Source organism: Capsicum annuum, chromosome 1 (genome assembly GCF_002878395.1).
Source record: "Capsicum annuum cultivar UCD-10X-F1 chromosome 1, UCD10Xv1.1, whole genome shotgun sequence".
Classification (NCBI taxonomy): domain Eukaryota; kingdom Viridiplantae; phylum Streptophyta; class Magnoliopsida; order Solanales; family Solanaceae; genus Capsicum; species Capsicum annuum.
In genome coordinates this window covers 250,460,734-250,471,973 of record NC_061111.1, presented here as the reverse complement: position 1 = coordinate 250,471,973, position 11,240 = coordinate 250,460,734, and the positions used below count along the sequence as shown (strand labels likewise).

At 34.2% G+C, this 11,240-nt stretch overlaps 1 protein-coding gene across 2 annotated transcripts; it reads right to left on the bottom strand.

The window, feature by feature from the left end:
- Positions 1–309: 309 nt before the first annotated feature.
- LOC107850318 (ankyrin repeat domain-containing protein 6) lies at positions 310–6,134 on the bottom strand. Of its 2 annotated transcripts, none has more exons than XM_016694747.2 (2): positions 5,914–6,134; positions 310–1,108 (listed from the first exon to the last, which is right to left on the bottom strand). In XM_016694747.2, the coding sequence occupies exons 1-2, from the start codon at positions 6,057–6,059 to the stop codon at positions 496–498; spliced, it is 759 nt and encodes a 252-aa protein (XP_016550233.1). In that variant the 5' UTR covers positions 6,060–6,134; the 3' UTR covers positions 310–495. The 2 variants fall into 2 exon arrangements, with proteins under 2 accessions (XP_016550233.1, XP_016550243.1); XM_016694757.2 differs by having other exon boundaries at positions 5,910–6,070.
- Between the last annotated feature and the right edge of the window lie 5,106 nt (positions 6,135–11,240).

Here is an 11,240-nt window from a genome sequence, read left to right as displayed (position 1 = left end):
ATTATTTCCAACCAAACGACCTAAAGGTTGAACTCGTCAAGTAAAACTTGCTGGACTTGCCTGTTGTTCACACTCAAGATCTTGAAAATATATGGGGACTTGCCTGTTGTTCACACTCAAGATCTTGAAAATATATGGGGTCGTTTGGTCGGGAAAGAGTTATCCCGGGATAATCAATTCCGGGATTAGTTATCCCACCATGTATGTGAGATAACTTATCCCATCACTGATACTAACTATTACCTCACACCAAACATTAGACAAAATAGTCCATTTTATCCCGGGACTATTTAGCCCTTATACCTCACGTCAATGATAAAGTCTTAGGCACAGTTTCCATTCACCAACTCAAGTTACACAATAACATAATGGTTCCACTTCTTTTAAAGGAAAACAACACATATATCTATAAGATGCTCTTTGTAAAGCTAGTAGATTAGTTAGTTTACAAGTCAGTGACAATTGTAGTAACTAAGGAGCCTATTCTTCCAGTGCTCAAAGATTTTCTTCATCTTCCTGGTTGTCATCTGCAGCTAGAAGATGATTCAACGCAACTTTCGCCTTCTTTGTTTCTGTTGACTTGTCGTTCGTTTCATCTTCGTTGGCTTTTCTCTTGAGCGATTCATCTTTCTTGGCGTCTATTTCTCCTTCCTCAGTTGCAGCACCTTTGTCGTCAGACCTCTCTATCTTCGCCTTCGAAAATGATTTTGATTCTGATTCGGATTTAGCCTTGTTTGCACCTTCTTTGGAGGATGCAGTTCCAGGTTGACCTAAAATGGAGCTGACTTCTTCATCGCTCGCGAGATCAATGGAGGTTTTCCCTGCCTTGTTTTTAGCGTTGGGATTTGCACCTTTCTTCAGCAAATACTTTACGAGTTCCAGGTGAGATCCTTGGGCAGCATAATGAAGGGCAGTCATACCTTTGCGATTGCATGATTTGACGGATACTCCAGAACTAACAAGAAGCCTAACAACTTCCAAGTGTCCTTTTTGAGCAGCAAAGTGAATTGCACCCATGTCGTCCATAGCAGCAGCGCCAACATCAGCTTTGTTTTTGACGAGATAATCCACTATCTGGGCATGCCCAGACCACGCCGCTAGATGGAGCCTAAAGTCCATTTAAAATGCATTAGTAAGGCAAAACGATATAACAAGTTACTGGATCAAAGCGACTTTAGAGTTGGAAAAGAAGCTACATATTACAATTAAGAAAAGAACAAGTAGAGAGACATTTAGAACTGGCAATGTTATGGTTGTACTGAAAGTCACGCGGGATGTAGCGCAGGACAAAAGAAATTGAAATCTGAACAACAAAATGACTTCCCTGAGATATCATTTTCGGAAGTTATTCATCGATTAAGAAGTAGAATGAGCTAATTGACATATGTCAGGTAATGAAATAGTGTTGACCGGGGTGAGAAAAGTATCGGATAAAGAGGGACTTACAGAGATGGAAGTAATATCATAACGGAAAAACAAAATACGTCTACCTTTTCTTCTCATTTATACACAAAATGAACTTAACCAACCTACTTAAGATACTAACTAGGCCAACTTGCACTCACGTCTATTCCACGAGGTACATACATCCTTCCACTAACATGAGTACTATTCAGGTTTCACTGTTCATTAGTGAATCAGAACTTGATATTCTGACATAACAGTATGATAATGCGGCGAGTTAATAACTGTCAACTGAGCATTACAAGCCAGAAAAATATATAACATTAGCCACACAATAATATTTACAATGCCTGTCTAGATGTAAAAGGATAATGCAACTCATTAAGCAACCGTGTTATCAAAAGCAAAAAGCAAAAAAAAGCTAAGATCCATTGAGGTTTTAAGTGCAAATAAAGCGTGGACTTTAATGAAAAAAGGTGCAAAGGAAGAGACATCACAAGCATGAATGACAACTATACGAACAAAAGAAATTGAAATTTTTTTTATGATAAAGTGAAATATCAATCGCTTTGCATCGGCTCATTGGTAAAAAGAAAAGTATGTCCTAGAACCTTGATGACGATATTGAAGTGCACATTGAGCGAGGCAAATCTCTGAGCACGTTTTAAACCTCGCTTCAAGGCTTAAGCGTGCTTTACGCATGCCTTTGACAACACTGTTAAGCAAGTGTTAAAGTAGATAAGATGATTACATAACCTTTGGCTTGTGATGATTGCAAAAGGCTGAACTGGGAAACTTCGATAAGACCCCCTTAAAGTATTGATAAGTGATAACAACACAAGTTAACCATCCTGTCTTGGTCATGTCAAACATCAATGAATATCGTTCAAGATTATCTCCTTGGGTAACACTTGATACTAACATCTTACTTTATTTTTCTTGACATTTTACTTCAGATTATCCAGTTAAAAGTCATTATTAAGCCTTCATCAAATGTAATGTAAAAATGAATTATAAGGTCCACAAAAATATCTTAACTACAGCAGCCTTGTTAATCATTTCTTAAGTTGTGCAGACTCTTCGTTTTCGATGCTGCACCCGTGTCGGATTTTCCAAAAATACACTACTTTTAGACCGACACGCCACCCGAATTGCTCTTGTCCCGACAGAGAGCAACTTATGCTAATTTGCTCAAGTATCCAAGCTTCTATAAGCTATTTTTACCAACTCGCTTAGTTTTACCAAAATAACAGGTTTCATAACCAAAAAAAAGGCCCTCCATTACCATAATGGATGAAATTACGATGCCATGTTGTTCTCACGTTGACCGTCTATTATCTTCACTGGATAAAGGTAACAACAGATTGCACTAACATGTTGGTGTCACGCCAGAGGACATGAAAGAACCCCAATGAGTATCAGATAATAATTTTCCTCATAAATAGAATAGACAATTTAAGGTGCTCAACAAGGTGGACAATCCAAAGGGAACACTGGCATAACCGGTAAAGTTGTTGCCATGCACCAAGACATCACAGGTTTGAGCTGTGGAAACAGCCTTTTGTAGAAAAGCAGGGTAAGACTATGTACAAAAGACCCTTGTTGTCCGGCCCTTCTCCAGACCCCGAACATAGCGGGATCTTAATGCATCGGGCTTCCATTGCTCTTTGACAAGATGGACAATAGGAGGGTTAAAATGCAACTTAATCCCTCATTTACTTTCTGAAAATATCATCTCTTGTCCATATTACCTGAGCTACTTAGGTAGTTAATCTCCTGAGGTGTGCTTGTCAAGTACCAGTGCGGTTAATACATTTTTAAGTAGTCTTATGAGTTAACAAGACTATTCAAAAGCTTCTAAACTAGCTTATAACATGCAACAAGGGAAAAAGGTTCCGACTTCTGAGAGCTAAAATTTGGATGTTGTCATGAATGAAGGAAGATGCAAGACCAAACTTTGATATTATTTACTGCCACAACCATCCCAATAGGTAAGGAAAGCAGCAATTTGACCAATCCCATGCCCTTGAGGTGATTCGTACAGTTTTAAGCATGCTAGAGAAGAAGAAAATGTAATCTACATACGAGCAACTGTTGTGAAAGATCAAGACCTTTCTTCAGTTTCTTGGAGAAGTTCGATGGTAAAACGGCATAAACAGTGACCTAATACTAACAATTTAAGGTTTCAGATCAGATAGGTGGGTGAAATATAGACTAGTAACAACAAATAAAAATCGATTATGGTAACAAGGGATGTGAATAATCTGACACCGATGCTAGGAGCTTAGAACTTTTAGTCGGACTATAAAATCTTCTAAAAAAATCCGTAAATCTTCTCAGCTTTGAATATATACATTTAGGATGACGTTCACCCTTTGCCACAGGCAAAATGGCGTGTCAACAATGTAGCAAATCTAAAATTAAAAAGGCAAGCCCTTTTACAACTAAAGCACTAGGTCCGAGTAGGAAAACAATAGGAGGGGATTAGAAATAGAAAATTTAAGTTAATGGTCAAAAAGATATCTATAGTATCTCGATTTTTTTAGGTTCATACTTGAACTATCAAGTGTGTGAGTTTCCAACCTAAACAATCACCAACTATATGTTGCAACACACCTCAACTATCAATTGTTCACTTTTCCTACATGTGGTGAGCGGAAGAGGTTCCTCCTTACTCAACCAAAGGTCTCAGTTACTTGGCTTGAAAATGGAAAAATCCTTGGTAGGAAGGGCATTCCCTAATGGACTACACAATGAGAATCGGGATTAGACAGGCTCCAATGGTCGCACCGGATGGGAAACCAAAAAAAAAAAAAAAATCAAGATAATAAATTTCAACCTTTTTTTCTTCAACCCACAATTCGAACTTTGTTGTTTCAGCAATACAATTGCTCCCCCTAACCCCAACCAAATGTAAACTACAAAGAAACTCTTTACTACTGTTGTTTGCTATTGCTTGCAATTATCTCCAGCTTCTGTAGAATTGCTCTTGTCCCGACGGAGGGCAACTTATGCTAATTTGCTCAAGTATCCCAAGCTTCTATAAGCTACTTTCACCAACTCACTTAATTTTACCAAAATAACAGGTTCCATACCCCAAAAGAAGGTCCTCCATTACCAGAATGCAGAGGCTATTTCCATGGCTTGAACCCGTGACCTCCTGGCCACACATGGTAGCAACTTCACCCATTACCTTCAACTTCCTAAAAGTGAAGTTCTAGAAATACCCACTATCAAAAACATTCATAATTACATCTTCAATCATCTTCTGAATCCCCCAACTCCAATTCAGATGTTTCAGTAATAAACTACACCTTCATCCTAAATTCCAACAACAACATACATACCTAGTGTATTCCCACAAAGTGGGGTATGGGGAAGGTAACGTGTAATCAGTCCATACCACTACCTTAGATGGAGTAGAGAGGTTATTTCCGATACACTCCCGGCTCAGGACATATAGCAATATAACAAACAAAAGACATAAAAATAAACAACAAAACGGGATAACACACCGCTAGATAATAAAAGAAACAAGACACCTACGGAGTAATACTTTAAACTATCTATTCAAGGTCACAAACATCATCAGAACACTACGAACAAGAAACTATAGTCACAGATACAAACAAAGTACTCCTCCCTACTATTACGGACGCACCCCGACCCACTAACCCTCTACCCCACCTTCAAAAATCCATTTCTAGAAACCCCATTTTCTTAACTTAGCTGAGCAATAAATTTGCACCCCCCAAAAGTAACTTCCCACCTTCAAAAATCCATTTCAAGAAACCCCACTTCGTTAACTATTTTTTTTTATAACCGTGATGTCCGGACTAGCTTGCATGCACCTCGACTTAATCCACGGAATACCTGCCACCACCCATCAGCAATAGCTACCAGGTAACTCTGTCCACCACGGAACATATGAGAAGAAATCACCTATTGCTTCAGTTTGGAATTGAACCTGAGACCTCGTGGTGTTCATCCCACTTCACTGAACCACTAGGCCACACCCTTGGGTGCCCCGGTTTCGTTAACTTAGCTGAGCAATAAATTTGCAACCCTAAAAGTAAATTCCCACCTTCAAAAATCAATTTCAAGAAACCCCATTTCGTTAACTTAGCTGAGCAATAAATTTGCAACCGCAAATGTAAATTCCCACCTTCAAGATTATACATTTCAACACCCCACCCCACCCCCACCCCCCAAAAAAAAAATAAAAAAAAGTAAACTCCTACCTTGAACAATCCATTTTGCAAAACCCCATTTCTTTTTAAGGATAAATTTATCAAATAAAACCTTCAACAATCAATTTCAAGAAACCCCATTCGTTTTTAAGGCTAATTTATCAAAAATAAAACGTTCAAAAATTCCATTTTGGGAAACCCCATATCGTTTTTAAGTAAAAAATCATCAAAACTATAAGAGGAAGTAGAATCAAGAAAGCATACTACGGTGTAAGATAAGCATAAAATAAGAGGAAGGAGAATGAGAAAGCATACATACGGTGTACGAGAGTGTTTATCCCTAGAATTGACTGATAAGGGATTAGTAGTACATAGTGTTTGTACTGCGTTTAGATCTCCATTTCGAGCTGCTACGTGTAGTTCTTCCTTCTTCTCACTTGATTCTTCTCTCTTTGGTTTACCCATTGCACCTGAAAATTGAAGTGAATTGAAGCAACAAAAGAATATGTATTTTTTAGTTATTCATATGTATTTATGAGTAATAAATATATATTTATATATGTATTTATATAGTAATATTTTACTTAAATATAAATATAATTTGTTATTTTTTATAATTATAAAATTATTGCTATAAAAGTTATAATTAAGGCCTACAGAGTTGTTATTTCTGAAATTTTCCCTATTTTAATTACGGGTCCGATCGAATTTTTAATTTTGGTTGTGAAATTAAAGATGATGTGGATGGTGATGTGGCATGGTCACGTGGCCTTTTTTACCTAGGTGGCATGCTTGGTGAAATTCTGTTAGAGGAAAGAGCATTTTTTAGTCAAATATTTAACGAAGGAATATTTTTTAGCCAAAAAATTAATGAGGGGTATTTTTAATTCATTTTAGATAGTTCAGAGGTATTTTTAATCCTTTTTTGTTTAAGAAATAAAACATATCCGAATTTAATTCGTCTCTGTAAAAAAGAAAAATAAAAAAAAATACACAAACAAATATACCACTCCCTTAATTTTGTTGGTCGAACTTTCTCAACGAGCAACAAAAAATTTGACCTACAGAACTGAAGGAAGGATATGTTTGTTTGTGTTTTTTTGTTGTGGGTCAGGTCAAAATCCCTTCCTCAGTTCTATTGGTCGAACAGAAAATTCAACCAACAGAATTGAGGGAGGGGTATGTTTGTTAGTATCTTTTTTGTGGGTTGGGTCGAAACCCCTCCCTCAGTTCTGTTGATCGAACAAAAAATTCGACCAATAGAACTGCGGGAGGGGTATGTTTTTCTGTGTCTTTTTTGTTGGTCCGATCAAAACTCCTCCTTTAATTTTGCTTGTCGGTTTTTTTCAACGAGTAATAGAACTGAAGGAGGGGTACGTTTGTCTGTGTCTTTTTTTGTGTGTCAAGTCGGAACCCCTCCTCAATTCTGTTCGTCAAATTTTTCTAATGAGCAACAGAAAATTTGACCAACACAGAACTGAGGAAAGGGTATGTTTATTCGTGTCCTTTTTTATGGGTTGGGTCGGAACTCTCCCTTAGTTCTATTGGTCGAATTTTTTCAACGAGCAACAGAAAATTTGACCAACAGAACTGAGAATGAGTATTTATCCATGTCTTTTCTGAGGTAAGGTCGGATGTGACGACTTAGATGAGGGTGTGTTTTATTTTTAAAAAATAAAGTATTTAACGTTGATTTAGGCTTTTTTGTTAAACGGTACAAATTAAGAGTTTCTCAACACTGATGTAAATGTGGCCATAAAGTATGACATCAAGGGTAAATTTGACCTCAAAGTATGACGAAGGGTATATTTAGTTAATTTTTCAAAGTGGAGGAGTAAATTTGACCCTTTATTCTTTTATTTAGTAAGTGTTTGACCATGAATATTATTCACAATATTTCAGAATACGTTTTTACTTTATTCTGAAAGTACTTGTTTGACCATAAATATTTCAAAATACGTTTTCGCTTTATCCTGGAATGCTTGTTTGGCCATAAATATTTTGGAATACGTTTTCACAATGCTTGAATTTTTAAAGAACATTCAAGAGGTGTTTTCACCATTTTTGGATTCACTTTTTGCACTTTTTAATTTATTCTTTTGCAAAAAAAAAAAATGAAATTTTTTATTTTCATAAAACTTTAATTTTTTATATTTATTTTCACTTTTTATATTTTTTAACTTCAAAAATACCTCATTTTCAAAATACTATAGCCCAATACAATTTCAATGATTTTTTTTCAAAAAACAATTGATGATCAAACGGATTCTGAGTTGCAAAAACTCTCACATTTTGCAAGTTTCATGCCTCAATAAACAAACTTCAATAGTGAATTGGCGTACATGCTCTTGTTATTGATTTTAAACAAATATTTGACTACCTCTTTTAGTACGTTTTGATACAAAAGGAGTGATAACTTAAATAGTTAAAAAAAATTTGAATTGTTAAAATATGAAACTTTCAAAGTGACAGTTTAGATGTTTATTTGATAATAACTTTTCTAATTTTTTTTTTTTTTTAAATGTATATATAGATCTTAAGGAAACTTGTCAACCCTTAGTAGTTGAATAAAAATATTGTCATCCTAATAAAATTGGTCTAAATATGTCCTTATTTATTAAGGGCGGAAGCACTTTAATAGATTGATATTTTTTTAATAAGGTGAAATAGTCAAATTTATCTTTGAACTATGCCGAATAACCTGAGAGCTAATTATGTAGCTCGACAGATCCAAAATTGAAAAAAGTGTTAGAAGTTAATTATGTATCTTTACAAAGAAAAAAATATACCTTCGTTAGATATACCGGAAGCTAATTATGTATCTCGACAGACCTAAAATCGAAATTTCAGTAATTATGAAAAATATCAAAAATTTCATAAGTACCAAGTTATCGGAATTTATGATATTTATCACAACTTAGCGATAAGCATTCGATGCATGACTCTTGTTTAGCCCTTGATACATATTATTTAGCCTATTTTGAATACTTTAAGTTGTCCAATGGCCCTAACCAATAGTCAGTTTCAGTTCGGTTAAGCTTATGAAATTAGCTTATTTTGAAAAGTTTTTTTTTTTTTTTTTTCCAAAAATGTTATTTAAAAATTTACTCTTGGTAAGAAGTGTAGTTTTGTGTTTGGCCAAACGATACATCCTATCTTTTACATAAGTATTTTTTTATGGGTTATTTTTTTCCTATTAAATTGTAAATATGCACATATTGTCCCCTCTCTAAATAAAACACAGAAAAGAAGGTAGAATCTTTCTAGGGGATTTGGGCCACAGGTAACAAAAGAGTTTTAAAATGAGATGTAGGTGACACAAGTCTTAATAATTGAGTAGAGGTGACAATTACTTAATTATGGTTTAAGAAAGTTTTGAAAATTTCAAAATAACCCACAAGTTTTTAAATTTATACTTTGATCCAAATGTTAGTTAATATATAACGGGGAACGAAGGGAAAAAAGGCGCCTTTTTTTCTCTCCTCATTCGTTGTTATTTTTCTCTCTCTTCGCGATATTTATTGTTCATTGTTGTTGTTGCTTTTTTCATCATCTTCTGATTCATTATCATCATCTTCTAATTCATTATCTTCATCTTATACTTCATTATCATCTTCATATTCTTCTTGTTAACCATTGTTGTTGTTGTTACCACAACTGCTGCTCTTTGACTAAATTCTTATGTCAAATTTTATTTCATAAATCACTTTCAACTTTGGAATTTACTTGAGAGGAGACTTTGGTAAGTCAGATTATGCTCTTTAGTTGAATCTGGGTAACTGTTAGTGTATTGTTTTTTCAACAATAGCTTGCACGCGAACATGAATGCAATACAAGAGCAATCTGTTTAAACAGATCCATTATCTGCGGCAACAGATAAATGTTCTGTTGTAACAGTAGACTCATGTTGGATTCATGTTTAAGGGTTCTAGGTGCCCGTAATAAGAATCGAATAGATGGAAATTCTGTTGCACCAGATTAGTAATCTGTTTTAACAGAAATAATTTATTTCATCAGATTACTAATATGTTTCGAACAATAAAATACAACTCCTGTCACACACAAAACCTAACAGATAACTCATATGTTCTTGCTATTGATACTGGAATCAAACTATTACTTAATTGTAGACATATCATTCATTAAGAAATAGAAATAGACAGCACGGAAATTAAATAAGAAATAAAAAGTCAAGTGCATCAAACATAATTTTTTATAAAACAAACAAAAAAAATATATAGATAAAAGAAAAAAAATCTGAATTATTATTATAATCATTATTAACATCATTATTATTTGTATGGCCAGCCAGCCAATCTTCAACGGGCAGTAGCAGCGCCCTCCGCAGCCTGCGAATCTCCCGCAGCATCCTTACTCTGACGGAGGCCAACTCTCAATGCAGGCATGAACCTCCTTCTGCAGTTTCCTCATGACGTCTCGTAAAATAGTGACATCACACACAGGATCAGCCATATCTAAAAAATGCATAAGTTGACAAAACACACACGTAAAAATAAAAGTAAAGAAAAGAAAGAATTCGAATGTAATGTAATACAACGTATATTTACACAAAAATCAAGCAAAAAACTTACCAGAGACAGGAAAAAGCTATCAAGTTCTTGAAGAGAAAGTAGTTGAAGGTGTAACAAGAACAAGGAATAAATAGTGTGTAGTAGAACGAACGATTGAGTAAGGAGAGACCTATTTATAGAGGATTGAACTTGAATGAGTTAGGCAAAAAATCGCAACTGTTCACCTCCATTTATTAATGACATTCTTGATTACTGTGAAAAGTTATGACTTAATTAAATTAATCAATATTATGATAAGTCATGACTTTTCAGCTTTATTATTATTAATAATTAGTTCTTTTCAGGAACCGGTTTTTTACACTGAGTTGGACAACAGATAATATATCTGTTGCCTCAGATAAATCATTTGTTACAACAGATATATCATCATTTGCAACAAATAGATAACCTATTGCATCAGATAATATATCTGTTACAACATATAATATATATATATTTTTTAAAAAAATAAATTATCTTCATGACATTCAAATTTTCTGACTTTTTAATTATAAAGTAGATTTAAAGGCACAACTGTTCACCTCCATTTATTAATGACATTCTTGATTACTGTAAGAAGTTATGACTTAATTAAATTAAAAAATATTGTGATAAGTCATGACTTTTCAGATTTATTATTATTAAAATAATTAATTCTTTACAGGAATCGTTTTTTATTTACACTGAGTTGGACAACAGATTATATATTTGTTGCATCAGAAAAATCATCTGTTACAACAGATATATCATCCGTTGCAAGAAATAGATAACCTGTTGCATCAAATAATATATCTGATGCAACATATAATATATATATTTTTTAAAAAAAATAAATTATCTTCATGACATCCAAATTTTTTGACTTTTTAATTATATAAATTAATAAAGCAGATTTAAAGGCACAACTGTTCACCTCCATTTATTAATGACATTCTTGATTACTGTAAAAAGTTATGACTTAATTAAATTAAGTAATATTGTGATAAGTCATGACTTTTCAGCTTGAAGCTTTATAATTATTAAAATAATTAGTTCTTTCCAGCAACCGTTTTTTTTACACTGAGTTGGACAACAT

Excerpts from the sequence above, each read along its gene's own strand:
- LOC107850318 (XM_016694747.2), bottom strand. The coding sequence starts at position 6,059 with ATGGGTAAACCAAAGAGAGAAGAATCAAGTGAGAAGAAGGAAGAACTA. Across the intron at positions 1,109-5,913 it reads GATAAACACTCTCGTACACC|GCTCCATCTAGCGGCGTGGT; the intron begins GTATGTATGCTT and ends AATGGACTTTAG.